We start from the raw sequence: 19,217 nt of genomic DNA, 5'->3' as shown, positions 1-19,217 counted from the left end.
AGGGGAATACAAATTACACTCATTGGATGTGCATAGACAACTTCGCTTCTACATCCACAGGACATCTGGTCATAGGAAATCCGACCAGTTGTTCATCTCCTTTGCCAAATTTAACTTGGGGAAATCGGTGTCTAATGTTACACTGTCTAGAAGGATTTCACAGTGTATCCTTCTAGCATATGAAAGTTCTGGCAGGCCCGCACCTCAGGGAGTCCATGCCCACTCTACTCGATCTATGTCTACCTCTGCGGCTTTTAGAGCTAGAGTCTCTTTCAATGATAATTGTTCGGCAGCCACTTGGGCCTCATCTCATACCTTTATCAATCACTATAAATTGGACATTATCTCCAGAGGGAGAGCATCCTTTGGCTCTGCAGTGCTCCGGAACATCCTTCCATGAAGGCCGCCCAAGATTCAGGTAGCTGGGGACTCTGTCCCATAGGTTGCTGCACAAATGAAGTTAACTACTTCAGATTAAGAAGTTATGTACTCACCATAACGTTCCAGCTGAGTAGATAAACTTAATTTGTCAGCAACCGTCCCTCCCTCCTGCCCCCTCACTTGCGAATGTATTCATACTCCATGGGTTTTACCCACTTTTCTTGAGAATAATATTTTTTTCTAGCAGTTTCTGCTGTTGGGCAAACTTGATCTGAGGTCAGTCAGGGTTGGCAGGGGATTATGGGTAGGGGGAGGAGCTTGGAGCTCGGATCTAAGCTGTTGAAAACTGCCGGCTCGGATCCGAGGTCGGATACGATTCCCATAGGTTGCTGACAAATTGAGTTTACCTACTCAGATGGAACGTTATGGTGAGTACATAACTTCTTATTATCTTTTGATTGTCCTATGCTGTTATGCAGAGCTTATAGGCATTTCTTTCTTACTGTAGATGGTATCTATAAGCGCAGTATTTAAAATGTAAAGCTTCTCAGCAACTTTTTAACTTTCATTTGCTTTAAGGAAGTATTGGTTTTCTTGAACTGAGAGGTAATTCAGAATAGAAAAAAGACAGGAAACATAATCTACATGAACATCAAAGTGTTTCGCTCACAAAATTGTCAACTTTTAACAGTTTTACAGGCTGTAAGTGCGAAAGGGTTGCATTATTAAAATTTCCTTGGGAAACTTTGGATATGGTACAGTAGTAAGTGTAAAACCGAGTTCTAAAATATTACTGATAAACCCCTTCTGCTTGGATGGGGCCTAGGACAGATGCTGTACTTTGCTTAACTCAGTTGAGTATTCATGGTTTAAAGTGAGCAGCTACATGAAGAATATTGTTCAGTAAAACTAACAAAATAAACTTTTTTCTTCCAGGTTTTGTACTTGTATGTTGGAAGAAATTGTGGTCAATTATTCCTCAGAAATGTGCTGGGCATCTCAAATTATGCTTTAATACCACAGAATATGGTAAGAAAGAAAAGCTCCATTTATATGCATTTTTAGTTTCCACACAAAAATACCAAGATTGGCATGAGTAATGTATTGATTTATGTAGTCTTTTATAAGTTCAGAAATCCGTGGTTTCTGTCCATCCTAGTGACTGATATGAGAATTGCTCATAAACATTCCTAAAGCATTCAGCCACTGTGTTCTATCTTCCATTGAATTTATACAATCTGTATATATATATATATATATATATATATATATATGTACATAGCCTTAACTAAAAGTTTGTAGTGCATTTACTCATGTTGTTCGAGTAGTGTAATTTTCTCAGGTCTTAATGCTGTAACCTAGATTGTATTGCTATTGTAACCTGTTTTCTCGTATAGGCTGAAAATATATGTTCTTTTTTATTTATTACTTGCACTATGTAACTTAGGCTGAGCCTGGGGTTGGTCATGTTTGATCAGTGCTCTACCCTGTTAAGCAAACATAAATAAATACCACTGCAGTCAATAAACCGGACTTCAAAGTTCGTAACTACCAAATATTCAGAGAAAATAATAAAATACATCAAATGACCAGATTAAGCTCTTTTGTCCTAAGAAATGAGGCATCATCAGAATCAAATATCACATAAACCATCATCCTTTTATAGAACCAGTTCACTAGTTAATTACTTTTCTTAAAGGGGCAAACAACCCATATACCAAAAACTGCACTTATAAATCCTTTACCTTAAAAGTATTATGCCTTACAGTGTTAAAAAGATAACAGTAGAATGAATGGCAATAAAAAGATATTAAAAAATTATGAAATAACTTATAAAAACTAATTAAGAACTCAGCCTATTTTTGAGGACAGGTTGCAAGGAAATTTATTCATTTAACCCTGGGAAAGAAGAAGCATATAATCTTAGCTGCCACCTCATTTCTTTTTCATCTAACCTAGACTTAGAATCACCTCCCCTAGGGTTCAACTTGACATGTTCCAAAAATTGCAAACCCAACATTTTTGTACAAGGGACATTTTAAAGAATGCTTAAACAGAGCGTTATTTTCATTTCGGTTGCTTATTTTGTGCTGATGTTCGTATAATCTTTTTCGGAGACATCTCTCCGTCTTACCAACATAATAAGCAGGGCAACCTAAATATTTTGCAAGATAAACAATCCCTTTAGTTTGACAATTTCACAAAATGAATTTTGGAACGCAAGTTGTTTTCCAAAGTCAACCCTTCACCTTCCAATATGTGGCAACATTGAGGACATCTTTCACATTTTGCGGTCCCTTTCTTGGGAAAACCATGACAGTTATCAGGAAAAACCTTCCTTTCAAGATTATCTTTGATATTTGGCTCTGTTTTAAAAACAAAGGTAGGATGTGTACCAACTGTTTTATAGACTGATGAATTACCTTTTAATATATTCCAGTTCACAGTAGCTATATTTTTGGTTTACTATCGAAATCGAGAAAACCAGAATAAAATCCTGTCATTATCGTGAATCATATATCTGAAAATCAAAACAGGAACACAGGCACTATGTCAAATATAATGCTGGTTCGAAAACTCAACATTATTTGACATAGTGCCTATATTCCTGCATTTCACACAACACCACCTAACGTTACACCTTGAAGCAGTACATACGTACTGCACAAAACAAAAATAGGTTCATAGGTGTGTACTAGGCTAACGGCCTTGGAGCCCATATAAGCCTAGCCCAAAAAGATTCCCTGGTATCATGCCGCCCAAAGTTATTTCCCAGTGCCCCTGTCAAGCAAGGCCACTGAAGTGATCCCCGTGGTGAACTTCCTATTGCCCATCCACTTGTCAAGATTTCTCTTAAAGAGGGCCAGTGAAGTGCTCTGCTTGACGTGAATGGGAAGTTTGTTCCAGAGTGTGGGAAGTCTCTGGGTTAGGAACCTGTCCCTCCAGCATGTTCTGTTTATTGTGGTAATGAGGTTTAGGTCCCTGGAGTGTGTGGCATGGAGGGATTGGGATTTCTTAAGGTGTAGCATGTCTAGCAGCTCTGGGTCAGACATGGTGTTGTAGGTCAAGCAGAGATCGCCTCTAAGTAAGCAATAAGAGACATAGTATAGCTGGAGTTTTTTGAGTCTGTACGTATAGGGCATGTGTCTAATAACTGTTTTTACAGGGGGACAAGCCCCCATGTGGGGGCTGTGCACCCCCTGCAAATAATATATTCCAACTCTGAGATCGCATTACAGCGGGGAAAAGGGTAATTTCCCAAGCCCCACTTTACCGCGATCTGCGCTCATGAAACCGAATACAGGTGTGCGAATACACCGTAGCATTCGTGAAATGGAACAATCGCACTTATGCAAGTTAGACAAAACGGAATCATCCAACTGTTATTTGACACTCCTATTTTTGTCTAACCTGCACTCGGGATTGTTAATGGAAACCTATATTTTTCACTTCTCTAACTAAAGGTCCATATTTGACAACCAATGTAATAATAATGAAATCAGATAAAGGTGGGGGGATTGTTTTATATGATTCCCTGGAATATTCCAAGGCAATTTTTGATTTGATAAATGGCACCAGCATGTATAGTCCAGTTTTTGTTAATGCAATAAATATAAGCCATCAGAGAATAGACCCATTTCTGGAAGAATTTTTATTGGACCAGAGAATTATCCTGAACACTTACAATTTTCTTAAAGTAAAAAACCTTATTGTTGCCATTATTTTTGGTGTACCAAAGACCCACAAAAATCTTAATAAGCCACCCTTTGGGCCTGTAGTGGGAGGGCGTGGATCTAAGACATATCCCTTTGGGGTCTGTGTTGACAGTTAAAATCGATTTACCAAAATGTTAATCCCTTGATTATTGACTCTTGGGATTTCTTAGGTAGACTTAAGTTGGACCTTTGGGATAGAGATATTGTTTTTTTTAACCATTGATGTTGTAGGCCCCTTTATATCTATTCCTAGAGAAGAGAGTCTGGAATATTTTTACAACTGCATGTGTAGGCGTACGAGTTATTCTTATGATAAAATCAGTTTGATTTCTGACTTTATGGCTTTAGTTCTGGACTATAATTTCATTTATTTTGAGGGGGGATATTTCATACAGAATAAAGGTGTCACCATGGGTGTTTCATGTGCCCCAATATACACAAATATGGTGGTGTTAGACTGGGAATTCAATAAAGGTTATCATTATGTGAAGCTCTAAATTACATTTTTGGATGACATCTTTATTTTGTGGAAAGGGCCAGAGAATGAGATTAACAATTTTATAGATTATCTCAATAAATCTTCCAATTTCCTTAAATTCACCTTTAACTATAATAAGGTGGGAATCAACTATTTAGATAGTTTCATTCAGAATACTGGGAATGGTTTTACGTCATGTGATTTACATGAAGCCAACTTTCAGTAACTCGTATTTGGAATTTTCGAGTTGCCACCAAAAGAAAAGCATTATTAAAGGACAATACATAAGAGTTGTCTGAATGACCTCATATCTAGACAACCGGGCAAAAGAATTAAGAGTAGTGGCTGAGATGCTTTTAAGCAGGGGTTATCCTCCTAGGTTACTTGAGGCGATAAAATCTTATGTGAAGTCCGAATTGGCAAGAAACAAAAAAAAACACTTCTTGGGGTCGGGTTCAATCAAGTTAAAGTTGAGAAAGTATAGGGTGGGTTTGAGAGGGCATTGGTTGTCGAATATGGACTTGTAGCTAGAGAAGTGAAAAATATAGCTACTGTTAAATGGAATATAATAAAAGGTAATTCATCAGTCTATAAAACAGTTGGTACCCATCCTACCTTTGTTTTTAAAACAGGCCCCAATATCAAAGATACTCATGAAATGGAGGTTTTCCTGATAACTGTTATGGTTTTCCCAAGAAAGGGACCACAAAATGTGGAAGATGTCCCCAGTGTTGCTTGCTACATACTGGAAGGTGAAAGGTTGGCTTTGGAAAACGACTTGCGTTCCAAAATTAATTTTGTGAGAGGCAACTGTCAAACTAAATAGGTTGTTTATCTAGCAAAATGTCTAGGTTGCCATGCTTATTATGTTGGTAAGACGGAGAGATGTCTCCGAAAAAGAATATATGAACATCTGTACCAAATAAGCAACCAAAATAAAAATACTGCTGTGTTGAAGCACTCTTTAAAATGTCCCTTGTATTTTGGTTTTGCAATTTTGGAACATGTCAAGTTGAACCCTAGGGGAGGTGATTTTAAATCTAGGTTAAATGAAAAAGAAATGAGGAGGCAGCTAAGATTACATGCTTCTTCTTTCCCAGGGTTAAATGAAAATATTTCCTTGCAACCTGTCCTCAGCAAAAGGTCGAATTCTTAATTGTTTTTTTATAAGTTATTTGGTAATTTTTTAATATCTTTTTATTGTCATTCATTCTATTGTCATCTTTTTTAACAATGTAAGGCTTAATATTTTTAAGGTAAAGTATTTAGAAGTGCAGTTTTTGGTATTTGTGTTGTTTGCCCCTTTAAGAAAAGTAATTAACTAATGAACTGGTTTGATAAAAGGATGATAAATGTGATTCTGATGAAGTCCCATTTCTTAGGACGAAATCGCTTAATCTGGTAATTTGATTTATTGTATTATTTTCTCTGAATAAATATACCCTACATAACTTACACTGCAAATTTTCTTTTTCTCCTCTTTTTCATTAACATTGCTCCTTCTAACTTCTCTTCCAACTCATAAACTGTTTGTTAATTACTTGCAAACTGGATATTATTCTAGTCTACACCTCTTACTTCAAACTTCCTATATATTATTGTTCCTGTATATATTTTGTAATCATTCCTTAAAACTCTGCACTACCTGTTCATTTATCTAAAACCTATACTGTTTGCAATGTTTGTTCTTGTCTAATCTAAATATATATTTTTCAATCTATGTCATATAGTTATATTAATTGTCTTTGATCTGCACTATATTATAACACATGTAAACTTATAATCTACATCATTTTGTAACCTTGATTGTTTACAGAGCTTTTCTCCCCAGGACTCCATTGAAAACGGGTTCACTTTGGCCCAATGGACTATCCTGGTAAACCAACTGCAAATAAATAAATAAAATAAATAAATAAAATACGAACTTTGAAGGTTTATTGACTGCAGCGGTATCTTGTTTTATTGAGTTGTTCAGGTATCGCTACACTTTTGGAAGTTAAAAATAAATAAATAAAATAAAGGAGGCATGTGAAGAGTTTATAGATTTTTTTATCAAAGGGAATAATGCAGTCAATTATTTTTTTTCACTGTAGGTAGAACTTCCAGATCTAGACACGCCAGAATCTGTCAGAACAGTAGCTTTCATTGCTTGGCTTAGAGAACAAAGACCATTTTTCCCTGTGCTGCATGTAATGAGGTATGTAGAATTGCCAAATTTGTAGAAAAAAGCTGTACATCAGATTGCTGTTGGCTTTGGAACACATTTTAGTCTAAGTCTATATGATGGATGTTTTTTCCTTTTGTGAAGAGGAGACTAGTTAACTGTGAAGAGGGAGCTGGCTTTTGTTTTGTGTGTAGTTGTACATAATTAATTCCTCTTATGTTTGAGTATGTTTATATTCTTCATATTATATTATTGGAAATCTAGATCATTCACTGTACTTGTGAGCTGTAGACAGGTATCTCGTTATCTGTTCTGACTTCCATAGCAGAGCTGGTTTCCTCCACACACTGAAGGCATCAGCAGCACGCTTGTGAAAAGTAAGGCAGCACTTGCAATCTTCGTTCATTTTTGCTACAGAGGGTAATCAGTAGTCAGTCCATTGATTGCCTTCAGGTAGCCAGTTTGGAAACCCCTTTCTGCATTGTTCTTAGTAAATTCATTAACATTCATTGTTCACTGTTTTAAATTTATAGTATCTTAAGGTGGTTTTCAAAAGTCCAAAAACCAAAAAATGGTAACAGAAGGCAGAGGACAAAGTAAATTCACTCTGTAAGCTTTTACTAAGAAATACACGATAAACATGAAGTGCTTTTTGTCTTGTTGAATACAAAAACTTCTTCAGATGCAAGTAAAACCTATCTTAAAACATTTTAAATAGATGAATACATCGTCATGTGATCCCAACCCACCCAGTGAAATCCAATTAAGGATCTATGCATGTTTTACACTTAAAGACATCAGTCCTATTTTACACTTTAGTGCCATTGCTTCTTTCAACAATGAAGGATACATCCTACCCACCCAACTTATTGTACCATACAATGACTAGTACGTTCCCTTTGAGCAACAATTACTATCAAGGACACAAAAGAAGTAGAAAAAATAAAAACAATACAAGAAAAATAAAATAACATTATCATTCTAAGTGGAAAACAAGTAGTCTATGTTACAATAAGGAATTGTGCTGTTTACAATAAAACAACCAACAACAACTTTAACTTGAAGTATACGCCAGTTAAGTGATGACCTTGTCACTCCCAGCACTTGGTCACAACTCATATGTGGTTAATACTGCAGTCATCTGTGCAAAGTTTTAAAATACTAGAAATCGTACATGTTTCATTCAATCCTGGGAAATTGTATGCATTCGTCAAAATCTGCCAATATAACCCTCTTGCTTCTAATAGTAATGTGCAAGGACCCCCTCTTGGGTCCTTGGGTATTTGGTCGATGACCGTGTATCTAAAATTATGTGTGTTGTGTTTGTTTACATGTTTGGCTAGTGCGTTGTCCAGTTTACTTTTGCCTATGGCATACTGATGTTCATAAATGCGTTCCTTGAACTTACGTTCAGTTTTGCCAGTATAGTAAACTGGACAAACCTTGCATCTAGCCAAATAAATGATCATCCGAGAATTACAATCAAACCTGTAGTTGACTTTGTCTCTGATGTTCCTTACAGTAAAATTGTTTGTTGTATCCACCACTTTACACTGTGAACACATGCCACACCTAAACATAGCTACATTTCTCGACCCTTCTCTCATTTTGTTTTCCAGTAAGCTTTTTAAATTTGATCCTTTACAGAAAACAACTCTAGTGTACGGGCCTAAAATTTCACCAAGTGATGGATTGTTGTTTATTAACTCCCAGTTCTTCTTTGCTATACTCAAAAAACTGTGTGTTACACATGAAAATGTGGTGACCAGGCTCAAATGAAAGTTAGTTTTATTTGTTGTAGTAGGTGCAGCTGGCTCCCTAACCTCCATGTTGTTCTGTACCTCAGAAGAATTACCTGGTAACTATAATAACGGCTGGTATAATCCAATGTCTCATTTATGGGTGACTAAGTTGTTTGGATATCCCCTACTTGTGAACATACTTTTCAGAAGTTGACATTCGACCCTAAAATCAGAAATCTCTGTGACCATCTTGGCTGCCCTTACCAGCTGACCTTTGACCACTGCACGTTTTTGGTGAAAGGGGTGACTACTGGAAAAATGCAGAAAGGAGTTAGAGTATGTCTCCTTTCTGAATAAGGTGGCTGTATAACCTTTTTTCTGTCTATCCTTTCTGAGCAGTACATCCAGGTACGATATTGCATTATTGTCATATTGTTGTGTGAATTGCAAAAACTCGGTTGTACTGTTGAAATATGACACAAGGTTGTGGGCTGCAACATGGTCATCTCTGACTGTGATGAAGATATCATCCAAAAATCTACAATAAAAGTGAATGTGTTGTTTGATATCCACATTTGTTTGGATGTAGTCATTTTCCCATTTCGCCATAAACAAGTTGGCAAAACTGCCGCCACAGGGGGACCCCATGGCGACACCTACCTTTTGGAGATAATATTCTTTTCCAAACATTAGGTGGTAGTTAGACAAAATGATGTCCAATAGTTCATCTATTAATGAGATTTCTGAATCAGTTGCTCCCCCCTGTTTTAGAAACAACATTACCCACTCATTACCTGTTTGTTGCGGAATTGAGGTGCACAGGTCCTTCACGTCGACTGTCAGGAACCCATACTCTTCCTCAAAACCTAAGTTGTTAATTTGTTCCAAGGAGGACCATGAGTCCTTACAAATACATGGAACTCTGTCTATATATTTTTTGAGTATGTGGTCGACGACTTTGGCACAACCATACGTAATGGAATTACGTCCATCGACTAGGGGCCTCATTGGTGGGTTCATAATATCTTTATGTATTTTCGGGATACCAAATAATAAAGGTGTCTTTGGACTGGGGATTGTCATGAAATTGTAGACCTGTATGTCAATTCTACTGTCAATAAACAATTCCTCAATATATCCTCTGATTCTGTTAGAGGCAACATTTACTTCATTCAAGGATGCATGTTGGTATGTTGTGCTATCTAACACACTATGCATCCTTTTCTCGTAGTCCCAGCTGTCCATGATGACCAAACCCCCACCCTTGTCAGGTTTCATACACCTGACCTTACAAGAACGTATCATAGCCAAGGCCTCCTTCTCTTCCTTACTCATGTTGTACTGTGATTTGCTATGCCCCCTGTCCCTCAAATAAAGCGCGTACTGGATGTAATGGTGGGTTAAACGCACTCGCTATTCTAAATTTTGTTTCCAACTGCAGAGTGTCATTGTTGAACATAAGCTTGAAAATGGCTTTACGCACAAAACATTTAATGTCAATAATGGCCCGTGCCACATTTAGATGTATTGTTGGAACAAAAGTACTTCCCTTGGCAAATAAGTCAATCAAAACTTTGTCGATTGTTACAGATGAAAAATTATACACTTTAAAGTCACCTGTTTGATTTTGTGGGATTTTACACAATGGATACTGATTCTCCAAGGCTTCTCCTCCTCCTACGTTTTGTTCTTCAGTGTGTATCTGTTGGATTGTGCTTGCTTCTTCTGATACTTGTTGTGCTAAACATTCTGGCCCCTCTAAAAATTTCCAGCATTATTGTCAGTCTGGTAATCATTTCTATTGTTGCTGGAATTATTTCCTTTAGGCGCCTTACTCCTTGTGACCACAGGTGACCGAATGTTACTCAGGTCACTACTACTGGCAAGTCTGTTGGTTGTCATTTAGGACTAATGGTTCAAGTTCACAGTGTTCCACAAAATGAGAGAAGGGTAGAGAAATGTAGGTATGTTTAGGTGTGGCATGTGTTCACAGTGTAAAGTGGTGGATACAACAAACAATTTTACTTTTTAGGAACATCAGATACAAAGTCAACTACAGGTTTGATTGTAATTCTCGGATAATCATTTATTTGGCTAGATGCATGGTTTGTCCAGTTTACTATATTGGCAAAACTGAACGTAAGTTCAAGGAATGCATTTATGAACATCAGTATGCCATAGGCAAAAGTAAACTGGACAATGCACTAGCCAAACATGTAAATGAACACAACACACATATTTTTGTATACATGGTCATCGACCAAATACCCCAGGACCCAAGATGGGGTCCTTGTACATAACTTTTAGAAGCAAGAGAGTTATATTGGCAGATTTTGACGAATGCATACAACTTCCCAGGATTGAATGAAACATTTACGATTTCTAGTATTTTAAAACTTAAACCTTTGCACAGATGACTGGAGTATTAATCACATATGAGTAGTGACCAAGTGCTGGGAGTGACAAGGTCATCACTTAACTGGCGTATACTTCAAGTTAAAGTTGTTCTTGGTTGTTTTATTGTAAACAGCACGATTCCTTATTGTAACATAGACTACTTGTTTTCCACTTAGAATGAGAATGTTATTTTATTTTCCTTGTATTGTTTTTATTTTTTCTACTTCTTTTGTGTCCTTGATAGTAATTGCTGCTCAAAGGGAATGTACTAGTCATTGTATGGTACAATAAGTGGGGTGGGTAGGATGTATCCTTCATTGTTGAAAGAAGCAATGGCACTAAATGTAAAATAGGACTGATGTCTTTAAGTGTAAAACATGCATAGATCCTTAATTGGATTTTACTGGGTGGGTTGGGATCACATGACAATGTATTCATCTATTTAAAATGTTTTAAGATAGGTTTTACTTGCATCTGAAGAAGTATTTGTATTCAACAAGACGAAAAGTGCTTCATGTTTATCATGTATTTTTTAGTAAAAGCTTACAGAGTGAATTTACTTTGTCCTCTGCCTTCTGTTTGCCATTTTTTGCTTTTTGGACTTTTGAGAAGTTTGTTTTGTTTGCCTATTTTCTTGGATCTTAAGCTGGTTTTAGCTGATGACATCCATCAGTATTACTCAACAAGTGTGCGCTAGTGGGGAAACAATTTTCTTCAGAGGACTGTCAACCTTACTTTTTAGTTTGCTTAGAAGAAAGTCAACAGGTTTTATCCTGCAAACACATCTGTATTAAGAGAAGTTTTCTTCACAGGTCACCAAATCTCTGGTCGGTCTTGAGCACAGAGAATGTCTTAAACTAGGCCAAGGGGCATTCATCATTCCCCCAACAGGAAACCCTTCTAACAACAGTACAGATAAAGACCATAAGAGAAATCACACAAAAGAAAAATGGACAAAACAAATAAGCTAGTGTTGAAACATTTCATGGGGAGAGGGCATGTGGCCATTGCAAATCCACTCGTACACAATAAGTCTTAACACCTCCAGCTATGAGGTGCAGCATTTTCTGCCCTTGATCCCACTGCCTTTTTTTTCTGCCTCCCTTATTTTGGGGCTCAACTGGAGCCTGATACTGGGATACCAGTCTCACAGCTCTGCCAGACCTCACCAAAATTAAGTGCTGCATCACAACCAGGTGCTAATCCCCCAAGTATTTGCAGAGTAGATAAGTGGTTGGTGCTTCTTACTGTGGAGAGTGCTTTCCTGTTCTGTATATCTCACTGTTACTCATTCAGGTTAGACTTCATTAATAAAGGGCCTGCGTTACAGGGTTAAAAAAAAAAGCTGTGGTCATATGGACCCCATTCCTGTGTCTTGCTGGCCAGATGTCCTCTCTGGGATGCTTGCCACACACCTATTTATATCTTGTTTAATCATATACATTCGGCTAATACGTATGTAGCAGTAGGACAAAGGATGATTGCCCCATTCCCTGGAAGTCTTCCACTTCAAGCATGGCTCTACAGGTAAAAGACAGAACCCTCTCTGGACCAAATGAAAGACTTGGAGCTCAGTGAAGAGATGGAGCTAGCCTACTCAGGACAACTTTAAGCCACTCTCAGGTATGATACAGATGAAGGGGCGTCCCTCTTCCATCAGAGAAACTCTTAATTTAATGAGAGACAGAATAATTAATTAATCTAATTATAAAAAACTACCCAGTTTACTCATACACCATATGATCGCCAATTACCTACACACACTGACAACTGCTACTAACCAACTTGCCCTCAGTTGCGACATCTACCCTAACCCGGGCCCCTCCACTACTATACCTACTGCTACAAACCTACATGGACCTAACATCCCTTGCAAGCAAAAACCCTCTGACCTCTTAATACTCAGTATAAACATTCGCAGCATCATGAATAAAATTGAAGAGCTACGTGCCTCTATATCTTTCTATAACCCTGACATTGTACTCCTAACCAAGACCTGGCTCAAGCCCCACATCAAAGACACCACCATAGCCCCTCCGGGCTATAACATCCTTAGATGTGATCGAATAGCTAAAAGAGGTGGGGGGTATTGCCCTATTTTATAGGCACAACCTTATTCTCCAAAAGATACGTAAAGATATTCCCACTTTCGTCTCTACAGAAACCCTGTTTGCAAATATAAAATTAAACCAGCAAAAACAACTCAACATTATAGGTGTCTACTTACCACCAGGTGACAATATTGCCACTCTAGAGTCCATTTTACATTGGACTTCCACCAGCCTCCCTCAGGAGACACTTATCCTGGGGGACTTCCACATTGATTGGGCCTCTGTCACGGCATCCCCCCCCCCCCCCCGAAGTACCACTTAAATCTATTTAACTTCACACAGCTTATCCAAACGCCCACCCATATAGACAAATCCACCAAAAAGGAATCCATATTAGACTGGATCCTAACTAACCTTATGGCCTTCATCTGTCAGTATATCTGGTACGTTACCCAACTCCCTCAGTGATCACCTACCCACATTCATACTAAGACAGCACACAAAACCCATAAAACCCCCCCATCCTACTTTCTATCCTTAGTTCCATAAATTTCCTATCAGACCTAAATCAACACCTAAAAAAAAAAAAAAAAATTGGTCACCTCTTAAAACTCTACCATTAGAGGAAGTCGTGGAGTACTTTAATACTTTCTTCTTAGATATCTTTAATCGTATAGCCCCACAATGTATAATTCATACTAAAACCAACCCTGCCCCCTGGATCTCAAAGGACACACGATTCCTACTCAAACAATGAGATATAGCTTGGGCAACCTGGTGTACCAACAAAACAAGTACAGATCGACAATACTTCCTAGAGCTCAGAAACAAAGCAAAAAAAACAAATAAGTAATGACAAAAAAGTTGTTTTATCCAGCTACAAAAAACTCACTACAACAATCCACAAGAATTCTGGTCTGCAATCAACCATATTCTCCAACCAGGCAAAATCACCTCCCCAAACCCTATCAATGAGGGTGATAGCAATGATATTGCCACCCAGTTTAATGACTATTTCACCTCCTCCATCCAAAAGTTATTCAACAATTCCCCCACTACTACAAATACTCCCAAAAATACAAAACTGTCACTGTAAGACCAACACCCAATTCTCTCTCAAACCAGTTTCAACTGACCTAATTCTTAAACACCCTGGCAAACCGAAACCCACCACTCTCACTGCTGATAAACACCCCGCTGATTTCCTCAGGATTGCCGCCTCTGCCATCTCCTACCCTATTTCCATACTCATCAATAGCTCCATAGCTGAATGCACTGACCTCTCTCTCTCTGGAAAATGTCTTACGTCGTCTCCCTATACAAAGTTGGATCCTCAACAGAACTTGGTAATTATCGCCCCATAGCTATACTATCTTCCCTATCAAAAATCTTAGAAAAATGTGTGCACACCCAACTACTGAATCATCTTCTTCAATACAACCTGCTAGCAAATTCCCAACATGGATTTCGGCCAAACCATAGTACCACCTCTACCCTTATATCCTTTACTGACCACGTCCACCAACAAAGAAATCTCGGCAACTTAGTATCTGTTGTCTTTCTAGACCTGTCAAAGGCATTTGACATGGTATCCCACTGCAAATTACTATTGACTCTTTCTGAGCTCAATCTGGATAACTCCTGTCTACTGTGGTTTGAAAATTATCTATCCCTCCGGAAACAAGCTGTTAAATGGCATAACTCTCTCTCCCCTCCCCTCTCCTCCCAGTGGGACAGGGTGTTCTGCAAGGATCCATTCTTGGTCCCTTACTATTTTCCATCTTTACCAATAACCTGCCCTCGGCTACCCAACAACTAATATAGTACAGTATTCTGAAGACACCACCCTTATTTGTTTAGCCCCCTCTCTACAGTTACTCCAAGACAGAACCCAGGAAGCCTTCACTACTATAGAAAAATGGCTAAAGTCCTCCCAACTCGTACTAAACCCATCTAAGACTCAACTCATGATCTTCCACCCATCCAAAACTTTCACCCCTACCTCGCCATTCTCAATAACATCCTCCAACAATACACTTATCACACCAGCAACCCAAGCCAATCTACTAGGTGTAACTATTGCCCAGAACCTAAAATTCAACAAACATATAGTACTAACAATTGCCCAAGTTCATAAAAAAATAGGTTCACTCTACCCCTGCAAGAGCTTCCTCACACAGGAATCCCAAATCACTATCACTCATACCCATCTACTCTCCACCTTGCAATATGCTTCGCCAGTTCTAACTAACCTAAACAAATCTGATCTTCTAAAACTATCTACCTGCTACAATAAAATCTCAAAATTTGCAACCAATGCTAAATTTCGTTCTCATCACTGCCTCTCCCTAAGACAAGTAGGATGGTTAGAACTCCCTAACCTACTAAAATGCATTCAACTTCTCCTGACCCATCAACTTCTATACCAACCAAATAAAATACCTGCCCTCTTTGGTCTGCTTACCTTCCATAATACTGTGCGTCAACTAAGATCTTCCAGTACCACCCTATTATTACCAATTGCTTACATAGCTCAGGCCAATCTCTTTATTCCTGTGCAGTTGCTAAGGACTGGAACTCTCTACCCCCTGACATTAGATGTCTAAACAGTGAACATACTTTCAAAGCCCTACTAAAAGATCTCCTATTCAAAACTTGGATATGTTCCTGTACAGAACCAGACTAATTTCACCTGTTCCTGACTTTCAACATCCCTAGATCACAGGTGTACTATGTAGTTTCACTTAGTGCATAGTACTGTGAACCAGGTGTTTAGGTCACCTTTATAGATATGATTTCTAGTTTATGACCCTGTTTGTCAATGGAAACTTCTTTTTGAATTTATGTTTAAGCAATTCTATATTTGTTGTATAGTATCTTGTTTAATTGTTTCTCAGTATTCTAACCACTGTATCCTGCATCAATTGTAAAACTTTGATTTTTACTCCTTTTATATGTTCTATGCTCTTTGTACAAAATTACTGTGTTTATATAATTTTTTTTTATTTTTATTATTTTTTACTATGTATTTGGAGCTTTTCTCCCTGAGCCTCTGCTGAAAACGGTCACCTTGTGTCCAGTTGGACTAATCCGGTAAACAAATGGAAAATAAATAAAAATAAATACATGTTAAGGGGAGCCAAACTGCTGCTGGTCACTCGCACAGAATACTTAGGATATTTGGGGGTAAAGATGTTCAAGCCTGATAGCATTTGAAGATGCTTCCCTATACCCAGTCTGCTAACTTCCAGCTTCTAGGAAGTTGGACATATACTACAGGGCAAAGGAAATTGTAAATTCTTGTGTAAAACAAAAACAGTAGTAGACCTTAGTGTAATTTCATGTAATCCTCTGTGGAGGTGCAAATTAGCTTCAGGTAGTAGCACATTCCATATTTAGAAAAAAGTAGATTTCTGTGTCAGATTTCGAAGAAAGGTTACATGTCCCCTGCCATGGCCATCCAGGTATTTAATTGTTGGACAAACCTGTTAAAGTAAAACGCTGATATTCTCAGAAAAATGAAGAATGTGGTGGCAGATGTGCATGGTGTGCCATTTAAATAAGGACTGTAGAGATTGTCCCAAACTATTGTAAAGGTAGGTGAGGATGCAGCCAGGTTTATGTATATATATTGTAGATGCTCTTGTCAAAGAGTTAGCTACAGATGTAATAATAAGACACATTTGGGTTACAATTCAGCCTTTACCAGAAAACATCAAAATGTAGTTTGAGTGCTATCTTGGCTAAAGGAATATTATTTGGACCTCCCTCGATTTGAGAGACTGGAGGAAAAAGGAAAATCTATGCAGATGGTAAAGCAGTTTTTCACCCTCCACTTATGACCTTCAGTAGGAACCATTGTATTAAACGGTGACCCTTCCCCTGGAAATGGTCTAGGGCACAGGATATCTTTAATGCCCTTAGACCAGGCCTTCTTAGCAATCCCTAACCTGAAGTGACTACTGGATGTGGCAGCTATAGAGATGTCCCCCTTAACACAAAAAACAGGGTTTTACTTCTAGCTTTTCCTATTTGCACAGGAGTCGTGGTCACTGAAAAGCTCTCCAGCCTCAACAGACTCGTGAGAGTAAAAAAGTTCAAGAGATTAATTGATACAGTCCTTGCATCCCCTGGTGCTCCAAGATGCTGGGTTATTGATCTTGGGCATAAAGGACACTATCTCCATACACAGAGAGTCGTGCAGTTCCTTTACATGTATAGCAGCAGCATGATACTTGTATTTTGCCTCCTTACCTTTTGGATTTTCCACTGTTTCCAATGTGTTTAGCTTAATTTTCACCAACCTCAGAATGAGGGAACTCTAAATTTCCCCATATGTGGATAACTGCCTTCTTTAGGCATTATCCCAGGAAGGTCCTTACAGATTCCTGGAATTACACCATCTGTTGTCTGGTCAGCATGGTTATCTCCTTCAGCTATCAGAAGTCTAGCGTGACCTCAGACACAAGAAAGACATTTTACCAGGAAGTACTAGACACCAGATCAGGCAGACTGTCTTTCCCTCGGTAGATCATCCAGCTGTGTAGTTGTTTCCTAACCTTTTTGGTGTGGAAAACCCACACAACAGCAAAATCCTTCCTGTCAGCTCTGGCTGCTTCTATGGTCATGGTATCCATTGTCCGGGTTATATGTGAGAAGAATCCTGTGGTACCCGAGAAAACTATGGGATCAACACCTTTGCATGGATTTTATCCCAGTCCCTTTTATGCAGATGGTGGACACAGCAAATTTAGCCGAGTCTGGGAGAGATATTTGCTTTTCTGCAAAATGCTGTCACCATGAACACAAGTGCTTTTGACTTCAGCTGGAGGCCTCATACAGCCTCCCCTGAAAGCCCAAGTCAAGTGGGACAAACAAGACAAAGACAGGCAAATAAATGTCAAGGAAATTTTTGACTTAATCTTTGGCCTTCATATTTCAAAATTAACCTGGATGTTTGGGGCCATAAGGATGATAGCAGAAAATATCACTGTAATGGGATACATCTTCAGGAAAAGTGGAACTCAATTCTTTCAACTGTGCAGGCAAGCTATAATCGCCTATCATCTTGTCTCTGAGCAAGAGGTTTATGTTCAAGGTCCCTACATATTTTCCTGCATATGTCATTGGAAAATCAGCTTAGCAGATCTGCCTACAGCCTTCACAGATGGAAGCGAGGCACTCAGGTCTTTCAGAGCTATCTCAGCCATCAGTGTTCTAGAAAAATAGATCCATTTGCCTGTCTTTGCTCCAAGTGCCAGTACAAGGGTGTCTTGGTCACTGAATGCATTTTCACCCACTGGGAGCAGGGAGACTACATCACAGTTTCCCTCCCTTCTCCCTCCATTGTTAAGGGTGATGGTGAGGGAAGAAGAGGCAATGCTAATAGTAATAACCCTTTTTTGATCAAGACAGGTGTTTTTCCAACTTAACAAATGAGCAAGGAGGAGCCCCACCAGCTGCCAGCATCATTATTAACACAACAAGAGGGTGCTCTGGACCATCCACATCTTAACATCTCCAGGACGGAAGCATAATATCACTCGGGTACAGTTTTCCCACCAACTGGTGAGACTCATACAGGATGTCAGGAAACAGTCCACCACCAGGAAGTTTTACCTTTTAATGTAGAAGGGATTTACAAACTGGTTATTCAAAAAGGGTGCAGTTTTTGCGACATCTTTCATGCTAAATACCCTACTATATCTAACAAGATTCTTCAAAGAAAAAAAGTGTGGTCTGAGGCTTAAAGTCTACTTGTCAGCTGCTGCAGCCTGCCTACCTAAGCTGATCTCCTCTCTGGTCAAGCATTTTAAAGGGATATTTTATTTGACACCATTTTATGTAGGATTTGGGTTTTTATAAAAGAGAAAGTAAGTTTACCACCCTTTGAGACAGCTATCACATCAGCATCAAAATACAGTTCTTGAAAGATCCTTTTTTGGCAGCTTATACTTCAACAAGTAGTATTTCAGAACTACAAACTGTAATTTGCAGTGAGCCTTAAACGATATTCTGCAAAGACATGTAGGCACTTAGAATAAGTCTTTCTTTTATGCATAAAGTGATATAATTAGTTCTGAATCAAACTGTCTAGGTGCCAGTAGTTTACCTAGCAAAAAATATGGACTCAGCAACGCAACTTCAGCAAAAGGCTTGTTTAATCAGACAAAGCTTTCAGGTATAAAAACCCTTCTTTAGTGTATATAAAACAATAATCCTCCTTCTTTATATAGTAAAAAAAACACAGCAAAAACATTAATTGAAACCAATCATTCAAAAAAGTAC

The 19,217-nt window shown here is 38.4% G+C and overlaps 1 protein-coding gene across 1 annotated transcript in view; it reads left to right on the top strand.

Moving 5' to 3' along the window:
• The window catches only part of SEC24A (SEC24 homolog A, COPII coat complex component), a 2,581,543-nt gene that overhangs the window by 2,484,347 nt on the left and 77,979 nt on the right, over positions 1 to 19,217 (top strand). Inside the window, exons 21-22 of the mRNA XM_044069234.1 lie at positions 1,318 to 1,410; positions 6,669 to 6,772. Of these exons, the coding sequence (XP_043925169.1) occupies positions 1,318 to 1,410; positions 6,669 to 6,772 (197 nt within the window). The remainder of the gene's footprint in view (positions 1 to 1,317; positions 1,411 to 6,668; positions 6,773 to 19,217) is intronic.

This window comes from Protopterus annectens, chromosome 4.part0 (assembly GCF_019279795.1).
Source record: "Protopterus annectens isolate FY-2018-M chromosome 4.part0, PAN1.0, whole genome shotgun sequence".
Taxonomy (NCBI): Eukaryota; Metazoa; Chordata; order Ceratodontiformes; family Protopteridae; genus Protopterus; species Protopterus annectens.
The sequence above is the reverse complement of the archived record's forward strand: the minus strand, read 5'-3'. Positions and strand labels throughout refer to the sequence as shown.